This window comes from Fringilla coelebs (assembly GCF_963513975.1).
Source record: "Fringilla coelebs genome assembly, chromosome: 24".
In the NCBI taxonomy this organism is placed as follows: Eukaryota; Metazoa; Chordata; class Aves; order Passeriformes; family Fringillidae; genus Fringilla; species Fringilla coelebs.
Genome location: NC_140050.1, coordinates 4,668,691 through 4,691,586, shown reverse-complemented (window position 1 = coordinate 4,691,586; position 22,896 = coordinate 4,668,691). Strand labels below are relative to the sequence as shown.

The window sequence follows — 22,896 nt, the reverse complement described above, 5'->3', positions numbered from 1 at the left end:
CTGCTCCCAGGGCGCTCATAATGCACGCAGTGGGGATAAGAGGAATTCAGCACTGGAATTCCACAAGTTTCACCCAGAACAGCGTTTCCCAGGAGCCAAGTGCTTTCCTCTGTCTGCACAGATAAGGATGAACAAAGCCAGGCTGTGGGGTTCTTTGCCCAGACAAGATGCTGAGTGCTGGACACATCCATCCTGCACTGGGACATGCCTGCAGCTTCTCAGCTGGTCACACATCACCAGGGATGTTCCTCAGCTGGGTCTGCCTGCTAGTCCTGCTCCTGTCCTTAAAAGCATATTCCTTTCCCCTAAAACAAAAAAGAGCCATCATTGCAAAACCAAATCTCTGAATTTTTCAAAAGCTACTCTCCTGGACTAAACCAGTGCAGAGTGCTGGCTCGTGTAGCAAAAACATTCTTGGCTTGATTTGTCAGCAATGTCAGCCCACTGTTGGTAAAAGGTGTAAAAATCCCCTCCACTCATCCCTGGTTTTTGCAAATCACCCTTGGCATCCATAATGTCTTTGAGGCAAAGTTTGTATTAATGGATTAATGGATTTTGTAAAAAAATGATGTCTCATGAAGGGAAATACTAAAGTAGGAATGGAGCAAAGCCTCTGGTACTCCACATTTCCTTTGTGTAACGTCACCCACAGCCAAAATCTGGCTCTGATCAAAGAGGTGCTCAGGTTTGTTGTTTGATGGAATCTGCTGCAAATCTGACAAAATGCAGCCTGCTCATTTCTCAGACACAACTGGGGCACAACTCTGAGAACAGCCAGGTAGAAAACGAGCAATAAACCTCTTTAGAGCTCCTTAATTCCTTAGTTTTCCCAGCACAGGCTTGATAACATAAAGCACGAAGAGGCAGAGAGGATTGTCTTAAAATCAGTTTTTAATAAAATATTTATCAGAATCTAAAACAAACACTTTTCTGGACTCAGACTTGCTAAGATGTGTGTGAACAAACCAACAACTGGTCAGAGAGCTGTTTGTGTGTACCTGGGGGGGCAAAAGGCAGGGGAAACACAAAGCTGGGCTCCAGGTGCTGGGCACTCAGTCAGAAACAGCAGGGACTAAAAAAACCCCAAACCCAAACCCAAAGCCAAAGCCAGGCTGGGAGAGGTTTGCTAAAGAGTTTCTCTATTCACAATAATGAAAACCAGGTTATTGTGCATTAAATGTCAACAGTCAGTGTGAGCAAAGCAAGTGCTGGTGTGTTGGGGATGCTCTTCAAGCAAGCTGAACATTCTTCTGGTATTTGCTTTCTACTGAGGCTGATTAAGAAGGAGGGGAAGAGGCAAGACCAAAACACAGGACAAGAAAGAACAAGGGGAACTATTGCTTTAAAATAAATACCATGGTAATGATTACTCTGCATAATGTACAGTTACAAATATATAAATATTCATTTCCTTGAAAGGATTGCAAGCATCAATCACTGATAATAGCACTGCTGCAGCTGTTCAGTCACAGAACTCGATGGAAGAAGAGATTTCTGTGTCTTACAAACCCACTGGCACTTTTCTCCTTTTGCAGTGAGGGACCATCAGGAAAAGGAAAGGAGAAATATCTCTGACAGAGGGAGGCAAAGTCTCTAAACCAGAAATAACCCAAAGCAGCAGCAGCAGCTGCTGGCCTTGCTGGCTTTGGCTTTCCAGCACCCAGCTGGTCTTTTCCTTGGTGGAAAAAAAAAATAAAATTAATCTTTCTCTCTAAACTGCCTGGCTGAGGTGCACAAAGTGGGAGCCTGAGATGTCCTTGTGCTCTCAGGGACAGGAGGGAGAGTGAGCAGAGCTGGGCCTAAGCCTGTGAATGGCTTTGAGTCTGCTCAGCTGTGCTGTGTCCAGTGCTGCTCAGGGATCCAGTCCTACAGGTTCTGTATTCCAAGCAGGATGTTGAACAATGGAGGAAAAATAATCTATGATTTTTTTCTCCCTAGATAATAATGAATGATGGTTACAAGAAACATGAACAGGAAATGTGGGACAGGGGAAAGCTCTGGACCCTCAGCTGGGGTGGAGAAGAGAGCAGAGACCTCCTTTATTCCTGTGATGGGAGAAAAGGCAACCACAGTGTGGAACTGCAGGTTCCTTGATTCATTTCCTTAAATAAAATCACCTTTTTTCTTTTTAGCCACAAAGAGGAGCTGGTCTGGTGTAGCAAGAGCAGGGGGAGGCAGAGGCTGCCAAGAACAGAGGGACTGGAAGTGCCAAGGCTGGGGGTGAAGTCAGGATCCAGAAATCCTGTCCCATCCCCTCCCACACACTGCCCTGCTCTGTCTGGCTCTGAGGACATTAAAGCTGCTCTGCCTTTGCCTTCTGAGGGTCCAGGGCTCTCTGGCTTTACTTTGAATTGTAAAACAGAAGCCAGACTCCTCTGCCTCAAGCACTGGCACAGAGATCCCTCAGACAAGGCCCTGATTGATGGGCTGGCACCACCAGCAGGAATTATTTACCTGGCAGCAATAGGGGCATGTCTGCAGCTGGAATTAGGACATTACATGTCCCACAGCCTGAGGAAAGTGAAGAAAGCCAGGTTTAATTCTTGGCTGGAGCTCCCCACCCTCACCTCCTCATCCCCAGGGGGAGGTCTGAGTGCCCAAGGATCTGTGAGAGGACCAAGCAATTGAAAATGACTTCAAATATCTCTCAAATACAATGGGTGAGAGAGAGCAGGAGAGGGAAACCAGAAAGGGACTGAGGAATCCAGAGCACAGGTCCCAGCTCCTGGATGAAGGCAGTCAGAGCCATCACCAGGGTGACCAAATGCCTCATCCTCCCAACTCCAGCACCAAACAGCTGCAGCCTGGACCAGCAAACAGCAGGGTTTGTATTGTGCAGTTTGGAGTTTTAGAAAAGGAAAAAAAAAAGAAAAGAAAAGAAAAAAGGAATCTTGTTGCAGCTCACACTAGGCCTGTTATTTACCCAGGGATAAATATTGACTCAGTCCTGTGTGTGTACACAATAGCCAGTGCCTGCCAGGACAGTTGCTTGCAGGAGGTGGAATTTCATTTAAAGGCATTAATTTACCTGCCAGGCAGGAATGCAGCTGCCAGGGTGAGGGCAGGATCTGCCCCTGCACACCCCAGACCTGGGGCAGGACCCTCATGCCAGCAGGGTGCTGGGAGCAGCCACGAGGGGAGGCTGGCACAGCTGCCAACTTCTGAGGCAGCTCAGAAATTTCTGGGAACTTCAAGACCCAGACCTTCATCATGTCAACTGCATTCTGCAAATGTCTGGCCCCAGACAAAAAGGACTGGAAACTACACATGCCCAACCTCTGGGATACCTCCTGGTTGTCCCCATGTGGACATTTTTCTGGAATAAACTTGCCTTTATTCTGGAATGGAATGTCTATACTGGGATATATTCTTGTCATGGTTCCTGTGTAAACAAGCCTTAAAAATGAATGGAGCTGGGCTTTTTTTTTTCTGTTTCCATTCACCAATAAACACCCTCAAAAGGAGTTTCCACCCTGCTCTGGGTCCTGGTAACAATAGAAGTGGGAAGATAAAATATTAACACTATTTTGCAAGAGGCAATTGCATGTAACTCCTCCAAAGAGAACAATGCTGCTCCAGGCAGGAAGGGAAACTCAAAAATCTTGGCTCCTGCACTTTTGGAAACACAAAGCTTTTCTTTTTAAGTTTTGCCACGTTGCTTGGGGCAGGTCAGACTGAGGGAGTCCAGCCTGTGACACCAGGGATTGGTACTGGCCAGCAGAGCCAGGGCCTGGCCAGGGAGCACCAGGACCAGAACATGCTGTGCTGGATGCCAGGGGGAGCAAAATAAAAGGGGTTGGTGAAGTCAGGCAAACATTGAAAAGGGCTGTGCCTGGGCCAGGTTCATTTTCAGGCCAGGCTTTGAGGAGAAAGGGGCTGAGAAGGCTGCAAGCAGCTCCTGTCAGCACGTAGTGCAACACAAAGAGGGCTCCCCCACCTCATCCCTGCCTCTGCTGAGGCTGCAGACAGCAGCAGACATGAAGCCTTTCAGCCCTGGCAGTGGATTTCAGTTTTCTCAGGTAAAATGTACCTCCCAAGAGCTTCCCTGAATTGTGGAGCCACAGGGAAGTGTTTCTCTCATGGGTGCAGATTGATGGGCTGGGGAAGATGAGCAGCCTCTTTCTATGTCATAACTGACAAAACACACTGATTTTTATTATTATAATTTGAGCAAAAGCTTCTCAGCCATCTTTCCTCAAACAGCAGTTCAGCTAAGCACAAGGCCTGGACTTAGCTTCTAAATGTAGCTAGGAAATGGCATTTGCAGAATATCCTGATAGCAGAGAAAACACTTGGAAATGCTCTACAGGTTTGAATTCCAGCCCCTGTTTTTCTCACCTAGAGGGCACAGCATATTGGTCTCTCATCACTGGGAGGGCTCCAAAGAGGATGCACAAGAAGGCAGGAAAATGGACAGAAAAATAACGCTGAGTGTCCCCCTTAGAGCTCCAGATCTGCCCCGTGGGGCAGCAAAGCCTACAGTTCTGAGGGCATCAGGAAGTAGTCATCATTCAGGTTCTGTTCTGCAGCAGGTCATCTGGAGGAGCAAACTCATACAGGAGTCGATTCTGAGCCTCTTCTCTTGATTTAAATTATGTATTTCTGTGGGAAGGAGGACAAAAGGAAGAAAAGTTACCTTGCTGTGATGCATCTTTGTGAGATATCACTGAGTCTGGGAAAAGCTGAAAAGGTCACAGAGCTGGGAGGGACCCTCAGGGATCAAATCCAGCCCCTGTCCCTGCACAGACACCCCAAACCCCACCCTGAGCAGCCCTGAGAGCGCTGTCAGAGAGGGGCTGGGAACACAAACCTTGAGAGGAGCCCTGAGGGAGCTGGGGGAGCTCAGCCTGGAGCAAAGGAGGCTCAGGGGTGCCCTCATCGCTCTGCACAGCTCCTGAAAGGTGCCTGTGCTCAGCTGGGGCTGGGCTCTGTCTGCAGCAGCACTGACACAACCAGAGCACACAGCCTCAGGCTGCACCAAGGGAAATTCAGGTTGGATAGCAGGAAAAAGTCTTTTACAGAAAGGGTGATAAAGTTGTGGAATGGCTGCCCGGGGAGGTGGTGCAGTCCCCATCCCTGGGTGTGTTTAACAAAGCCTGGATGTGGCACTGGGTGCCAGGGCTCAGTTGGGGTGCTGGGGCTGGGTTGGATTTGATGATCTTTGAGGTCTCTTCCAACCCAACGATTCTGGAATTCTGGAATTCAGTGATTCTGTGTCCCAACGCTCCTGCAGCTCTGGCAGCCTTGGCACCATTCCCTGGGGAGCTTGGGCAGTGCCCAGCAGCCTCGGGGGGAAGAACCTTTCCCTGAGCTCCATGCCAAGCCCTGGCACAGCTCCAGCCCTTCCTGGCCCCCTGTCACCCCAGAGCACAGATCCGTGTCCATTCCCCCTCCCCACCTTCCCCTCAGTCTCTTCTGCTCCAGCTGAACACACCAAGTGACAGATCACTCCATTCCCTTGGGGATGAAACCACCGAGGTCCCAGAGCCTTTTACAGCTGCCCCATTCCCTTTTGGGGGAACTGACCAGCACAAGGACACCACAGGTGGCTCAGAGCAGCCCCCTGCCCCTCTGTGCACTCACCATTCTGCTGGGGTGGCCTCAGCCTGGCTGCTGTCCCCTCCCCTGAAGGTGCTGGCCGTGCTCAGCTCTGCCACCACCTCGAACACGTCGCCCTCCACGGCGAAGGCGTCGGGGTCGTACTCGTAGGAGTAGTAGGACAGGTCTGTGTGCAGGGGGGGCCCCTCCTCGGCTGCTGGGGGAACCAGAGCTGCAGGAGCTGCGTGGCCACACAGCAGGGCAGGGCAGCAGGAGGAAGGGGTTTAGTTAGGGACACCAGGGTGTTGTGCTGGGATTTCAGGGTTTACCCCAAAACCTCGGCTCCCTCCCCTGATGATTCCCCCCCAGGTGTGTCAGTCACCTCTCCTTTGCCCTCCCAGCACTGTCTGTCAGTCCTGCCATTCCAGAAGGGCACAGAGTGATTGGCAGGTTCAAAGGATGCCCTCTACCCCCAGGGGGGCACTGGGCCATCCAGGTGTCCTCTGTCCCTTGAGCCCTCCCCTCCTGTCCCTGGCTGGTGGCTCCTGCCCCTTCCCTGCCCCTCTCTCGGGGTTAAAGGAGCAGCACCCACGGGGTCAGGAGTTCTGCTGGAGCTGCTGTGGGTTCAGAGGGCTGTGGGGCAGAATAAAGCTCTGGATCCAAACCCTCCAGCAGAACCCACTCCTTTCCTTCCCCATCACCTTAAAGCTTCTCCACAGAGGGAACCCTGAGGAGCAGCCCCTGATAAGGGGGAAGCTCCATCGCAACACCACCAGAGCTCCTGCACGCCTGGGCTTGCCCCCACGTGCCCAGGGCAGCACCCAGCCAGCCAAAAGTGTCTGTGGGGTGAAACACCACACAGCCAGCCAGCCAAAAGTGTCTCTTGGGTAAAACACCACAATTTCCACTATTTAGCTCAGCACCAAGCTCAGGCACGTCCCATCTGGCTATATTGGTGATATTTCAATAGCAGGGAAGGAGGCTGCAGGTGACAGCACACCTGCATGGGTTTGGTGGGGTTCACAGGGGAGAGGAGGGGAGAAGCTGCTGCTAAAGGAGTTTTCAATTTCCCAGTCTGAGAAACTGGAATAAAATGAAAGAAAAGAGGGGGAAGAAAGAGAGGGGTAAAGGGGAAATAAGGAGGAAAAGGGAAAACATAGGGGGGAGGCAAATAAGGGTGGGAAAAGGAGGAAACAAGGAGGGGAAATGAGAAAATAAGGGGGGGAAGAAGAAGAACCAAGGAGAGAAAGAAGGGGAGAAAGAAGGAGAAAGAAGGGGGAAAGAGTAAGAAACAAGTGGGGAATGAAGGAGAAACAAGGAGAGAAATAAGAGGGGAAAGAAGGAGAAAACAAGGGGGAAAGGGAAATAAAGGGAGGCAAAGGGCAATGTAGTTTGAAAAAAATCCCCAAGTCTCCTTTTTGAGCATGGAATTAACTGAGGTTCTGAAGTTTAAACCCATCAGCCCGAGGGCTGCACACAGTGAGATCAAAGTGTCATGCAGAGGGCAGATGGCACAGGGGATTCACTCTGCACCCTGAAAATCTCTCCTCTGACCAGGCACCTCACATAAGGAGAGCCCCACCTGGATGGGGACATGTCCTGTGTGCCCTCAGCTGTGCATCATTCCATAGAACAAGTGACCAAGCTGCAGGGACACCCTGAGGGAGCAGGTCACTTGCTGACTGATCAGTGGAGGCAGCCAATTTTCTTTTCAGCCCAACAAGTGGGAAGGTTTTGAGGCCAGGAACCCACAGCACAGCCATGGACTCCAGCCTGCATGAGGAGCTGAGCTACCTCTGCCCCAGCACAGCCACACTGAAATTCCCTCCTTTGTGCAGGGACAGACCCAGCACAGGCAGCAGCAGGAATTTCTCCTCTCCCCTGTGCTGACCCTGGCAGGTCCCTCTCACCAGGCTGTGCCTCTGTGCTCCCTGTCCAGAGGACAAAACTGCCAGCTAAAACTTCCAGGAACAGCAGCAGATCTGTGTTTCCTGAACTGCTCCTGGAGCCAGCTCAGCTGTCCATCCTTCCTGCTTGCTGTCTGTGTACACTGCCCTAATCCAAACCAAAGCAAGCTCTGAGGCAGAATTATTGCAGGGAGGAAAAGTCCCCAGCCTGCCCAAAGCTGGCTTGATTTAAAGAGAACACTCATCAAGGCCTTTGAAAATGTTTGTTCTCTGGAAAGAAAATATCTGAAGGATCTTCCCCGTTGCCTCCCACATCCTCCCAGCACTGGGCAGGGGAGTCAGGCTCTGTTCCCTCCTTCTTGGCCTCCTCCCTGTGAGAACCTGCCAGACCATGAGCTCCTTCTATGAATGGGTGATTGCTGTCCACCAGGGCTGGGATGAACATCACAGGAGCTCATTCTCAGTTCTGGAGCCCAAGCAAAGAGCACAGGCCGAGGTTTCCTGCTGCACACAAACCACTCCCCCAGCCCCAAATGTTTGTGTGGAGGCCAATGTTTGCTGAGCAGTGATGGGGGGAGAGGAAAAACAGCCCAGTGCCAGCTCAATCAGTCCTGAAAGAGCTGCAGCCCTGTGGGGAACACAAAGGGAATTTTGGGGATGACTCCACCTGGAAGCAGAGCTCAGGCTGATGCTCCTGGTAGGAACTGGTGTAGGTGATGGCATTTAATTAAAAAAAAACAACTAAAAACCCCCCAAAAAATCCACAAACAAAACACCCCCACCAAACAAAAGTGTCATAATTCCACCTAGAACTTTCTTCCAGTTCCAGCCATTGGCCCTTTCTGATTGCTGGAGCAAATCTGTGCACAGGGCATGGCTGTAGGGAGAGGCAGGGGGCCAGAGAGCTGAGCCTGGGGGGATTCCTGCTCACAGCAGCACTGACACCCCAGCACTGCTGCCCCACACATTTGGATGTTGTTTGCCACCACACCCATGCAGAATCACAGCACTGTGATGGCAAAACACTGTCCTCCAACATCAGTGGCTGTGCCTTGAGAGCCTTTGGCAGAGCAGATTTGTCCTCTGTCCTCTGTCAGTTTTGTCCTCTGGACAGGGAGCACAGAGGCACAGCCTGGTGAGAGGGACCTGCCAGGGTCAGCACAGGGGAGAGGAGAAATTCCTGCTGCTGCCTGTGCTGGGTCTGTCCCTGCACAAAGGAGGGAATTTCAGTGCTGTGTGGCTGTGCTGGGGCAGAGGTAGCTCAGCTCCTCATGCAGGCTGGAGTCCATGGCTGTGCTGTGGGTTCCTGGCCTCAAAACCTTCCCACTTGTTGGGCTGAAAAGAAAATTGGCTGCTTCCACTGATCAGTCAGCAAGTGAGCTGTTCCCTCAGGGTGTCCCTGCAGCTTTGTCACTTGTTTTATGGAATGATGCACAGCTGAGGGCACACAGGACATGTTCCCATGCAGGTGGGGCTCTCCTTACCTGAGGTGCCTGGTCAGAGGAGAGATTTTCAGGGTGCAGAGTGAATCCCCTGTGCCATCTCCCTCTGCATGACACTTTGATCTCACTGTGTGCAGAAGAACAGAAGAGTTAGTGATGTGTGGAAGCAATCAAGGCACCACTGCATCACAGAGACACTATCAGAGCTACTGGGGATCTCACAGGCTCCAAAATCCATCCAGATCCTCGTGCCCAAGGAGTGACAAGGATCTCAGGAAAGGCACAGCCAGAAATTCAGTGAGATCCCAATCAGTAACTCAGCTCCTGCTCCAGGCTTTTCTATCCAAACAAATATTGCAGCAGGCTGTGAAGGCACATGAGCACACCCAGAGCTGGGTCCACTCATCAAAATCCTGTCCCACCCTTTTGAGACTCAGTAATTCACCTGAGAAGGAACAGCTGAGGAAGGGGATTCACACAGGAGTTATTACAGCTGAGTCCTGTCACCCTGCAAACTTCCCTGGCAATCAGAGCATCTACAGATGCAAGGAGGATCCCACCCATCTGTTCAGAAAAAGTTTTAAGGTCAAACCTCAGCCTTTCTGCCTCTCTGCAGACTTTGGGAAGGCATTTTAAAATGTTCTGACAACAGCAACAGCGCTGCATCCTGACCTTTCAGGGCCATCTCTGTTCAATTACTCATCTTGAACAGCTGGAATTTATTCCAGCAAACCCACTGGCCTGTGTGGAACTTCACTGTGGCTCTGTGTGTGCCAGAGGGAGCCCCAACACATCCTGCAATTCCCACTGCTGGCTGGGAGGCAGCTGCTTGCTCCTCAATTAAAGCCCTCAATTAAAGCATCCATCAGCCCGAGCTGAGCTGCAGCAGTCTCATGGCAAACACAGGAGGCTCCCAGACAGCACAAACACCACGTGCCTCTCTCAGAACCCAGCATTTCCTGCAGATTAACACACCCAGTTGGTTTTACACCAACCTGCCCTAAGCTTGATTCGGCTCCTGGAGTTTTGCATCCCTTTAGGAAGTCCCAGATTTAGGCACGGCTCAGCAGAGCCCCTGCTGGAGCACCTGAGCCGACTTAACCCCATCACATGCTCCAGCAGCAGCGAGCCCAGGAGAGCCTGCCCGAGGAGGGGCTCATTCATCTGCTGCACTTTGATTCATGTCCCGTGTGCTTGACCTGAGAGGAGCCCTGAGGATTAATGAAAATCACATGCTGGGCTCTTTTCCTGGGGTGGGATTTAGTCAGTTTGATTCCTGAATGCTCATTCTGCCATGGCTGCTCCCAGCTCAGCATCCTCCTGCCAGGAAATTTGGGCACTCCCAGGACAAAGCCAGCTCCAAGTGCTCGTGCTTTGACAAAAGTTTGTGCATCTAAAATCTGCATTACAATTACAGATTTTTCTCTTTTGCTCCTTCTGACCAGCACTGTTTCTGTCAATTCAGAACAGAAACCACAGAGGGATTTTCCTTTTGAGTTTAATGCAGATTATTTCAGAAACTCTGTTCTAAACATTTTTTTGATTGTGGATTACCATCAAGCTCCATCATTTTTTTTTCCCCAGGTAATCATATCAAATTTTTATTTGAAAATTATGTAATGGCAGCCCCATTTCTGTAGACCTTGGTGTGGCCTCACATTCCAGCAGTGCCCAAATGAAACACTTTGGGAATGATGCTTGAAAGGGTTCAGATTGCAAATTTTCCATACTGAACACATGGTATGTGTTTAGAATAAAAGGCAACAAGATATAAATATATTCACAGTAAGTACAGGGAAAAAAAAAAAAAGGGAGGAAAGCAGCAGAGACATTAAACACTAAGACTGAATGACCATTAGAAAATGTGATAATGGAATATTCACCATGTTTTTGCACCTTAATAAGAAAACTGTCCCTCAGCTGCTGTCCAGAAGGGAAAGAACAGGATGGTAACTCCTGTTGGATGTGTCAGTCTGACTCTGGTGTACAAGGAGGACATGAGGAGCCTGAATTTAATTCTTCTCCTGAAGAGTTTAACTGGTTTTACCAATTTGTTGGGAGAGTTGGAGGCCAGGGGAAAATTAATGAGTGGAAAGCAGCCAGGAAAAATCTAGACCAGTTTATTTACTAGAAACAGCATGAAACAAGCTATTCTATTGACCCTCCACTGCTTCTTGGTGAGATTTATTGTGAGCCATGAGTGAGTTCGACACGAGTCTTGGAAAAAAGTGCACGAACATAAGCACCAAATAAAATGAGCAGCCAAATTCCTGGTCACTCCATCCACTGACCTTCACATTTTTGTTCACTAAGGCTCTTTATTCCAAACAGCAGCTCTGAGAGAACCAAGACTGCCAGCCCCATTTTTGCACAGAACTGCAGGGACAAAGTTAATCCACCTGGATTTGAGTCCTTGCACTGGTTTGGGCTCTTGGCACGTCCTGCTCAGTTGTTTGTTGGAAATCATTACATCAGCCTGGCTTTCAATGGGATCTTTCCAGCTTAATAGTGGCAGAAAAGATCACAGAGAGTGTGTTGTTCAAACACAGCAAGGCTGAGAAAATAGGAGGGTTAGTTGTCCACTCCTACAAACAATTATCTAAATCCTGCAGGTGCTGAGCTGGGCAGGATTCCTGCATGATTTCCTGGAAGGAACAGACTAGGAGAGCTGCCTGCTACTGAATACCTCTCATCCTCAGCTTCCCTGACCTCTTCATCTTTTTTCTGATTTCTGAATATTCTATCTTTTCTATAAGATGGAGAAATCCAGCATCTTTATTTAAAATGTGCTTGAGAGCCACTTGTACTTAGCACAGAGATAGGATAAATTTTAACCTTATTTAAGAAAGCTTTTGGATAAATGCAAAAGTATTGCATTACCTGCTGGAGTCTGGGGAACACTGGGCTGCTCAGCTGTGTGGGAGTGTGCCTCCCTTTCTTCTGGCAAGTTCTTGGCTGCAAATACAAAGAAAAATAAACTCATTTGTCACATAATTCATTAATAATGCCTCTCTAATAAAGGTTTGTATTTCCAGAGGTGGCATAATCAGTTCCCTGATACACTACACACCTTGAAAGCCCATGCAGAATCTCCAAAGCATGCTACATTTCATGGATTTAATTTTTATCAGGAATATTCACTTCAGATCAAACAGTATCACTCATTTTCTCTTCAATTCACTCTGACTGGTAAAACATGTATCCATGAGAACAGCAAACCAGTTATTTCAAGCTGAAAAGCAGCTGCCCTTATCACTTAATCAGCTATACTATGAACAGCAAAATGATAACACAGAGCAAGTTCAGAATTCTCCTTTCCCCACCACAGGTATGGAACATTAATTTGCCCTAATGACCATTTGTGACATCCTGCAGCCAAACCACGACAGAAAAGGGAAGGAAACGAAACCCACAGGCAGAAGAGCACTGAGACATGGGCATCTGCTCTATCCTGGTGTTGTTCCTGCAGGATGCCACCTCCATCTGGCAGTGGTTGGGGTAGATGTGGCCGTCAGAGGCACAGACGGGCTCGCCGTCGAAGCCGCAGTCGCGCGAGCACAGGCACTGCTCGAAGTGCTCGTCCTCCAGGCAGCCAAAGATGTTGTTGCAAGGACCAGAGTGGACAAAGCCTGGGGATTAAAAACAGCCCAGTCAGTTTTGCACAGCACAGGGAAGGTGGAATGGGAATAGTTCACCGATCATCAGTTTTTGTGTTGAATTCTTGAAGATTTCTAAGAGGAATTACGGATTTTGTAGGTTAAAAGGTCTGGGAACAAAGCTGCCTTTTTGAAAGAGCCATGGTGCAACAGCCTCCTGACTTGGGGTAAAACAACTGGATTTTGGCCACAGAGCACAGAAAGGAACACACAGTTTCTGGGGCAAGTTATTCCATTCATGGATGTATGAAATTGTTCAGTCATCCTACAGTTAACTGTGGAACTCCACTGCAAAATATTGGAAAGAAAGAAAACCAAATTGCATGGTAAGAAATATTAGTGAGAAGGAAACCCAAACTTCATGGTGAGGATTTTTTTACCTCCTCATTTACTGACACACCTCCCCTTGTGCTGGTTCTTCCAGAATTAGACATTTTATCTTGCCTCTGAAGCAAATCAGTCACTTTGGTGCCTGAAGAGCACCACTGCTCTGTTTGTCCTGACTTTAACACTGCAACCCCCCAAACCTTTGTGAAATTTCCACTAACACAGAGAGGGAAACACAACATTTGTCTAAATATAATTTATAATATTATAGAATAATATATAATATTATATTTTTATTATATATGATATTATAATATTTTCTATTATATATAAATATAATAGAAAATTATATTATTTTATTATACTAACACAGAGAGTGAAACATAACATTTGTCTAAATATAATATATAATATTATATAATAATACATATTTTTATATATTTATATATAAATATAATATAAAATTATATTATTTTATTAAACTAACACAGAGAGGGAAATACAACATTTGTCTAAATATAATTTATAATATTATATAATAATATATAATTTTATATATTTATATATAAATATAATATAAAATGATATTATTTTATTATACTAACACAGAGAGAGAAATATAACATTTGTCTAAATATAATTTATAATATTATATAATAATATATAATTTTATATATTTATATATAAATATAATATAAAATGATATTATTTTATTATACTAACACAGAGAGTGAAACACAACATTTGTCTAAGTATAATTCATAATATTATATAATAATATATAATTTTATATATTTATATATAAATATATGAGTTTGTATAAGTATTAAAAATATATATTTATGTATTTTTTATATATTTATATAATATAAAATATTATAACTCAGAATATAAATGTTCTGAGTTCAGTTTTCCTAAAGATCTGTGTGCTTTTGGGGTCACTCACCAACCCACTGGCTGGCTGAGCTTTCCACCTCGTTGCAGGTTGGGCCATCACAGAGCTCCCTGGCCAGGGGGCTGTTCTCACTCACGTTGTAGAATCGAGTGGCTTCAAAAGCTGCAGCAAGGAGGAGAAATCAGAGCTGAGCCTCCAGCCTGGAGCTCTGCTGGCAGCAGGGATCAGAGGGAAACAGGCACAAACCTGGCTCGTAGTAATCGTACACTTTGATGGGAACAGGGGCTGTTTTCCCAACTATGTGCTCTCTGAAAGCTTGGAACTTCACACAGGTCATGCACTGGCTGGGAATCTGTGAGAAATGGTCAGAAAGACTCAAAAATTACACTTGAAATGAAGAGAAATGAACACAGCACACGCCTCAAATGCCAAGCACAAAGATACCTCCAATATTCCAAGTGCAGGGACAGAGATAATGAACTTTTTAAATGAATAAAAACCAAACAGAGTGAACCAAACCAGGATGCTTGGCTGACCTTTAAAACACATATTTGCCACTGACACTCCAGCTGTGCTCCCTGGCTTGCCCACAACCACCAGAAAATTTCCTGCTGCTGACCAAGCCAAGAGAGATCTCACCTTCCACTCTCAGGTCTGTGCTGGGATATCTAAATCATTCTGCATTTAGCACTGCTAGCTGGACCTGAAAATCAGATTATTTCAAAGCAAAAATCTGAGTGATATCCACCCAAAACCACTCCATGGGCTGAAGGGAATCACCTGCCTCTGTTATACTTCACTTTCCAAGCAAAAGCAGCTCAAGCAAAAACCACTTAAAGCTGCAGGGTGATCCTCACCCCTGAGGGACCCCAACACCCTGCCTGTGCCTCATCCCCTGCTCATTTGCCTCTCATTAAAATCCAACATAATTATAAGAAACAAAGCCATTACCTCATCAAAATAAAACAGGACTTTTCTTCCATCCACTTCATATCTTTTTAGCCCAATTTGCTTGTTCATCAATAACTGGGGGTGAAAAAAAAAATCATTGTGTTTAGTTTAATCTCATTTGATAGAAAACAGGTAGAAATGAGAGAATAAGATTTGAGGCTGCTTAGAAAACTGATCAAACACTAAACTCCAGGGATTTCTTCTGCTGGAAAAGGGTGTTTCCATAAGAGAGGGAAAATGCAAAGGGATTGAAGTTGCTGTCAAATGACAGAAGGAGAAAAGCCACCTGTGTGTCCCTGCCTGTCCTGCTGAGGAATTCTTGCAAGGTGCATCAGCTCAGGGCTCTTCCTTATCCCCCTGGGACTCTGCTGCTGCCTCATCCACGATCTCATCCAGCAGCTCCCAGATTGTTTTCAGTGCCAAGGCTCCAGCAAGACCTCAGAGACCCCAAACCACTCAATGAACTCTCTTATTTATTTATTTATTTATTTACACCTCTCAGACCACCAGGGAATCTCCCTGGGTATTGAAGGGTCCCCTCCTCCCAGCAGCTGAAAAATCCAAAACATTCTTCTGCCAGGAAAATTAATCCTCCCATTTGAAGGGAGCAGTCATTTGAAAGAGCCCCAGGCACCCTCCCTTCTGACAAATGGGGTCAGGCCAGGCCTCTGCTCCTCAGCTTCTCTCCCTTCCAAGCCCAGGGATTTGGGATTTGGGCTTTGCATGGCCCAGGCAGGCCCACAGACCCCATTTTTATATTTTTATCTTTTTATCTGCACACATTCTAAAGGCACTTCCCATATCTCCAAACCTTCATTTTCAATTCTCCAAAAGCTGCTCCTATGATTTCTGCCCTTGGAACATCTCAATACTGTGACAGTCCTGCCTGATCAAGCATGACTATTTTGATAATTTGTATTTAGAATTTAGATTACAATTTGGATAATTTGTATTTAGAATTTAGATTACTATTTTGATAATTTGTATTTAGAATGCATCTGGCACGAGGAAAATCCCTAATACTGAAGCTGGGGAGGATGAGGGTTTTTGTGGAAAAGGATTTTTGTGTTTTAATCAAAGTTTGAACAGCCAAGATAGGGCCAGAGCACTCTATTCTATAATTCTGTGCTCTAAACTCTCCCACTTCCACCTCTGTCAGACAACCCCATTTGTAAAAATATTCTTGTGGGGGTTTTTGGTGGTTTTTTTTGTTTGCTTGTGTTTTTTGTTTTTGTTTTTGGAATTTTTAGGGGTTTGGTTTTGATTTTTTGTGGGGTTTTTTTTGTTTGTTTGGTTGGTTTTAGGGGTTTTTTTAGTCTTTTTGGTTTTTTAAAATTTTTTTTTCTGGTTTTGGGTTTGTTTTTATTTTGTTTTTATTGTTCTTAAGTTACTTTGAGACTGTAGGCTAAAATCTCTACAGAAATGGGAACAAATAATTATAATAATTATTATTTTCATAATTATGATTATTATTAATAAATCTAATAATTATTACATATAATAATGTAATATTAATATATTATTATATATCTCTTGAGTTACTTTGAGATTGCAGCTAAAATCTCTACAGAAATGGGAACAAGTCATTATAATTACTATTATTTTCATAATTATCATTATTATTACTAATAAACCTAAAAATTATTCTATATAATAATGTAATATTAATATATGTTATTATATATATTGTGTTACTTTGAGATTGCAGGCTAAAATCTCTACAGAAATGGGAACAAATAATAATTATTATATTTTCATAATGATTATCATAATTATTACTAATAAATTGAATAATTATATCTAATAATGTAATATTAATATATATTATTATATATATTGTGTTACTTTGAGATTGCAGGCTAAAATCTCTGTGGAAATGGGAACAAATCATTATTATTATATTTTCATAATGATTATCATAATTATTACTAATAAATTGAAAAATTCTATCTAATAATATAATATTAATATATATTATTATATATATTGTGTTAATTTGAGATTGCAGGCTAAAATCTCTACAGAAATGGGAACAAATCATTATTATTATATTTTCATAATGATTATCATAATTATTACTAATAAATTGAATAATTATATCTAATAATGTAATATTAATATATATTATTATATATCTTGAGTTACTTTGAGATCGCAGGCTAAAAGAATTATAATCATGATTACTATCATAATTATGATAATAATTACCAATCGATATTAATAATAATAAATAGATTAATAACAGTTTTAATTATGATTTAGAATGACACAAACCAAGCAGAATTGCTTCTTTCTGAAATCTGCCAGACCTGCCACCAGCAGAGCGCTCCTCCTCGTACCCCCCTGCTCCTGCCAAGCCCCATCTCTGGAAGCCCCCACAACCTGGAAAGGGCCAATTTAATTTGTCCTCCTAATTTCAGGGCCCTGCTGGTGGCTGTTATTCCTCATGGCTGCAGACAGGACTTTTATGAGGGCCTGGAGACGCCGGCGCCGCCGGGAACTGCTGGGCTCAGCTAAAAGCGCATTTTTTGTGCCGGGGTTTGATCCATCCCAGCCCAGGGTGACCTCCTGACCCTGTCGACATCCAGCATGATTAGGAGGATTTGTGGTGGGTTGTGCACAGAGCCCTCATTAAGCAGAGCTGCCCTGGGGCTGCTCCAGGCCTGGGCTCAGGGAAAAATCAAAAAATGTCAGAAAATGTCGGAAAATGTTGATTTCTAGCCCAGCCCCTCCACAGCAGGGCAGGGAAAAGGCAGCAGGGGCAAAGGTGGGACTTGGCTGTGCTCAAGGTGGGGTCCACAATACATTGTGAGGCTGCAGTGGGTGAATTTTGTGTTGGGCCCTTGTTTGGTAGCCATGAAGAAATCCCAGGATGGGTTGGGTGGGAAGGGACCCCAAAGCCCATCCAGTGTCACCCCTGCCATGGCAGGGACACCTCCCACTGTCCCAGGCTGCTCCCAGCCCTGTCCAGCCTGACCTTGGGCACTGCCAGGGATCCAGGGGCAGCCACAGCTGCTCTGGGAATTCCATTCCAGCCCCTCCCCACCTTCCCAGGGAACAATTCCTTCCAAATATCCCACAAAAATCTCCCCTTTCCCAGTGGCAGCCATTCCCTGTGTCCTGTCCCTCCATCCTTGTCCTCTCCAGCTTTCCTGGATCCCCTCCAGGCCCTGCCAGGGGCTCTGAGGTGTCCCTGGAGGTGTCCCTGGGCTCTGAGGTTCCCTTGTCCAGGTGAGCACCAGGGAACAATTCCTGCCCAATATCCCATCTAAATGGGATTATTTCCCATCTAAATTTCAATTTTTCAGTGGGAGCCATTCCCTGTGTCCTGTCCCTCCATCCTTGCCCCCAGTCCCTCTCCAGCTCTCCTGGAGCCCCTCCAGGCCCTGCAGGGGGGAAAAAGTGGGGGGAAAAAGTGGGGGAAAAAGGGGGGAAAAGGGGGGGGAAAAGGGGAAAGAAAAAGGGGAAAGAAAAAGGGGAAAGAAAAAGGGGAAAGAAAAAGGGGAAAGAAAAAGGGGAAAGAAAAAGGGGAAAGAAAAAGGGGAAAGAAAAAGGGGAAAGAAAAAGGGGAAAGAAAAAGGGGAAAGAAAAAGGGGAAAGAAAAAGGGGAAAGAAAAAGGGGAAAGAAAAAGGGGAAAGAAAAAGGGGAAAGAAAAAGGGGAAAGAAAAAGGGGAAAGAAAAAGGGGAAGAACAGGGGAGAGAAAAGGAGTACAGGAATATGTTCCTTGAGAACTTTCCTGTTCTCCTGCAGTGAAAACCCTTCACACTGTTTCTTTTGACCCTTTCCCTCTGCTCACAGAACATTCCATAGGTTTAACACCATGAAGATATCCTGTTGTTCTCCTCCTGGGACACTTGGAGCTCTCTCTGGTTCTAATCCATATTTTTTCCTGCTGTTATTTCCATGAGAATGTATCTGACAGCCCTAGACATGACCATCACTCCAGCACCTTCAGCAGAGGGGGCAAAGCAGGAACCAAACCCACTGCAGGCTCCTCACCTCAATTTTCCTTTTTTTTTTCCCCATGAGGATGCTGGAGAACTCCTACTCCCACCTGAACATTCAGTTGGTTGCATGAGAGAGAATATCAGACCCAGAGGCAAATAAAAAGTGACTCATTTTACATGCTTGGATTTGAAAAGAGATTTCTCCACATGCAGCTTGTGAATGGATATAAATAAATGCAGTTTTTTTCTCTTTATGGGAATAACTTCATATCTGATCTCCTGTTGTGAAAGGATGCAATTGCTTCTCAGGGATTAATACAAAAATTTCTGTGGCTTCAGGGACATCTGACAGCAGCTTCTGACATGGATTGTAAACCTCCTCCAGAGGGTTTTTTCCTCCAAGAAAATGCAATGGTGTTTCAATTATAAATCAGCCAAATCAAGGGAAATCCTAGAGAAGGTAAAGCAATGTGCACTCCTCCTTGAATTAGGACATCAAATTAAACTTCACAATGGTTCCACTTAAAAATTCTTTCCTGAGATCCCTTCCCAATATAATGAGATAAAGTTATTAACACAAGAGGTCCTTTAGAAGCAAAATATTTTTACCAGCTCTCAAGGATGCAAAAATTTTACACCTCTTCAGTTTCAATTATAAATCAGCCAAATTAAGGGAAATCCTAGAGAAGGTAAAGCAATGTGCACTCCTCCTTGAGTTATGATATCAAATTTAATTTCCCAACGATTCTACTTTCAAATTCTTTCCTCAGATCCCTTCCCAATATAAAGTTATTAACAGAATAGGTCCTTTAGAAGCAAAATATTTTTGCCAGCTCTCAAGGATGCAAAAATTTTACACCTCTAAATTTTACACCTCTTCAGTGAAACAGTCCTTAGAAAAAAAAAATCTTTGCAGCATAAGAACCCCACCAATGAATGCAACGTTCCACAAAATGTAATGGGTTGTAAAGAATGGAATACTCCCACAAATCTAAAGCAAAGCTCAGGATGACAGTTCATCTGCCCTGAAGGGCTGGCTGGGCACGAGGCACATTCTGTCCACCTCAGCTTGGCTGCAAGAAACACCATGTTCTCCCAGAGAGAAAGGAAAAAAAAATAAAAAGGGCAAAAAAATTCCAAGACACAGAGCCTCCAAAGAAATGGGATCCAGATGTTGGAGATAACACAGCTCACTAAGCAGCCATAAACAGCTCCTGTTCGAGCACATTTGCACCTCAGCTTTTCCAAGGGCTCTCAGTTAATTACTGTGCACTGGCTCAGGAAAACCTGGGCTTGGCTGGGCTGGGTTTGCTCAGCCTGCTCTGAATGACTGTTCCTTCATTTCAGAGATTTTTTGACAAGTGAAATCTCTTCCTCCGCTTTCCCAATTTTAATTGCAGTGCTCTGACACTCAATGGACTCTTCTTGCCCCTCAGAGGGAACCCCTCCCAGGCAGAGATCCACATCCAAACATTGCACTCCCATCCCATTGATCCCATCCCATGGATCCCATCCCATCTTATTGATCCCATTGATCCCATTCCAATGATCCCATCCCATCCCATGGATCCCATTGATCCCATCCCATCCTACTGATCCCATTGATCCCATTCCAATGATCCCATCCCATCCCACTGATCCCATCCCAGTGAACCCATCCCATTGATCCCATTGATCCCATCCCATGGATCTCATTGACCCCATCCCACTGATCCCATCCCATTGATCTCATCCCATCCTATTGATCCCATTGATCCCATTCCAATGATCCCATCCCACTGATCCCATCCCAGTGATCCCAATGATCCCATCCCATGGATCCCATCCTATTGAACCCATTGATCCCATCCCACTGATCCCACCCCATTGATCCCATTGATCCCATCCCATCGAACCCACTGATCCCATCCCACTGATCCCATTGATCCCATCCCAGTGATCCCATTTCATGGATCCCATATCCCACTGATCTCATCCCATGGATCCCATCCTATTGATCACATCCCATTGATCCCACTGATCCCATCCCATGGGTCCCATCCCATCCCATGGATCCCACCCCAATCCCATCCCTTACCTGCTCCAGGCTCTCAATATCTGCCCGAAACCCTGAGAACAGAGGCACTTCCAACACAGCCATGTTTGAGGATCCAGAGTGCAGCCATCTTCCCATGGGAACAAAAAGAGAGAAAATGGGAGCAAATTCAAGATCCATGAACTCAGAATGGAGAAACCAGCTCCAGAAGAAGAAAAAAATATCACATTAAAAGGCTCTCCTCGTTGAAGTGCTTGGGGAAAGCCACAAGTTGGTTTTAAAAATCCTCTTTTCTACTTTTATTTAACAAAATGATCCCAGCTCACAGGGGGTGGGAGATGTCCTGGAACACAGAGATGCAGGAACCTGTGGGGCTGCTTTCTTTCTTTTTCAATTAATCCCTGAGAAAATGCATTTGGGAAAAGGAAATAAACCCTTGGAGCAGAAGAAACTTCTGTTCCACCCTGAGAGGAGAGCTGTGGATGGACTCTAGTGGGAGAGGGATGCTAATTCCCAACACCAGGCAAGGTCATTCAGTCCTGGGCTTTCACAAGTGCCTGTTTCACCCCTGGCACTGAGAAAAAGGCTTTTGCTAACGAGTCAGCAAAGTCACTGCCTCACTGGTGTGAAATCCCTGCCTGTATCATCCTCTAGAGTCTGATTGAAAACTCAGAAAAATCTCAAACTGAGTTTTAAAAATGTGCACAAACCCCCACACACAGAAAGGCGTGGAGAGAAGGGCTGTTGGAGCAAAATCTCAATTTTTGCAGCATGGCAGAGGAGTGTCCATCCTTAGACAGCTCCTGGAATCCCAGAACAAAGCTCCTTTTCTCTGCACTGCCAGCAGCTCCCAGCCCTCCCTCCTTGGCAGCTCACCTGTTTGCTGTGCCTCACCTGGGCTGGGCCCAGCAGGGCTCATCAGCTCTGAGAAAACACAACCCCACAGCTTCCAGCACCAGATTTGCCAGCTCTGAGCTGGCTCCTCTCTCTGGAGCCCCCTCAGCTCAGGGGTGGTGAGCTGGCTGAGGTTGGGGTGCCACAGTGGCAGGAGGTGGCCTGGGGACAGAGCCAGCTGGCTCTGGGTGAGGCACTCAGGGCTCCCAGAGCCCTTAAACCTCCCCAGTTCCCATCCAACTCCATGCTCCTCTTGGTAATGGGCATCAAAAGATGCAAGAGCATGCAAAGTGTATTCAAACAGACCCAACTCCCAAATAAATCATCCAGGATCTCTCTGTCTGCATCTCCCCAGCCTCTGTTGCACATCACAGCTCTCTGTTTTCCAGCCTGGGCTCTCCCTAACCCTTCAGCAGTGCCCCAGGGATGTCACTGGGCATGACAAGACCTCATCCCATCCTGAGAACACCCCCAGCCCCAAACAGCTCAGTTGTCACCCTTAGCTGCACTCCTCTCTCCACACTGCCCCAGCAAGATGATGATGATGGAGCTGAGAGCATCACTACAGGGAGAAGGGGAGGAAAGGAAGATTTCATTTGCTTTTGTTTCCTTTCCAAGCAATCCATCTCCCTGCCCTGGGCTTCCTCTCAAATTTCTGCCTCAGCTGCAGCAATTCCCAGGGCAGGAGTTTCAGAGCTATCAGCAGAGAGGTTGTGCTGATGCAGGGCAGCCTCCTCAGCCTCTGACACCACTGTGGAATTTTATCCTCTCCCCAAAACAGGCTGAGGGCTCGGGCAGGGGGGGAAGGGGTTGGCACAGTGACACCTGGGGGCAGTGCCTGTGCCACAACACGGCCCCAAGGGCAAGTTTGGGACAAGGAAAACAAATCCCAGCTTTTCCTGGGGCCCTGCAGCTCTGCTCAGGGCTGCAGTCCCTGGCTGCCCTTGCCTCTGCAGGAAGGAAGGGACAGAAGCTGATAGGGGAAACAGAGTTTCCTATTAAGCCCTGATAAGGCAGCCACAATTTTCCATTTCCATCTGAGGCACTCTCTGGAGCTCTCCTGTTGGAGAGAAGCAGCACCTGCCCTGCTCCTGGTTCACAAACATGAAATTAGTTCTGAATTTCTTGGGAAGGGTTTCTCCTGATGCACAGCAGGATGCTGTGAGCCCTCTTTATTTCCTCTGGTTGTGGCTTTATCTCTCTTGGGTCAAATTCCCAATAACCTCCCTAAAAGTCCAAATGCTTTCTAAAGAGATCAGCAGCCCCTGATGACTGCAGCAGTGCCAAGGTGTCTGAGCAAAA

At 46.2% G+C, this 22,896-nt stretch overlaps 1 protein-coding gene across 1 annotated transcript in view; it reads right to left on the bottom strand.

The window, feature by feature from the left end:
* Positions 1–976: 976 nt before the first annotated feature.
* Positions 977–22,896, bottom strand: part of CPAMD8 (C3 and PZP like alpha-2-macroglobulin domain containing 8) — a gene marked incomplete at both ends in the record, with an annotated part of 65,267 nt that continues 43,347 nt past the window's right edge. Inside the window, 8 exons of the mRNA XM_084221341.1 lie at positions 977–998; positions 5,584–5,752; positions 11,768–11,842; positions 12,301–12,516; positions 13,817–13,927; positions 14,012–14,117; positions 14,717–14,791; positions 20,743–20,830. Coding sequence (XP_084077467.1) covers positions 977–998; positions 5,584–5,752; positions 11,768–11,842; positions 12,301–12,516; positions 13,817–13,927; positions 14,012–14,117; positions 14,717–14,791; positions 20,743–20,830 — 862 coding nt within the window. The remainder of the gene's footprint in view (positions 999–5,583; positions 5,753–11,767; positions 11,843–12,300; positions 12,517–13,816; positions 13,928–14,011; positions 14,118–14,716; positions 14,792–20,742; positions 20,831–22,896) is intronic.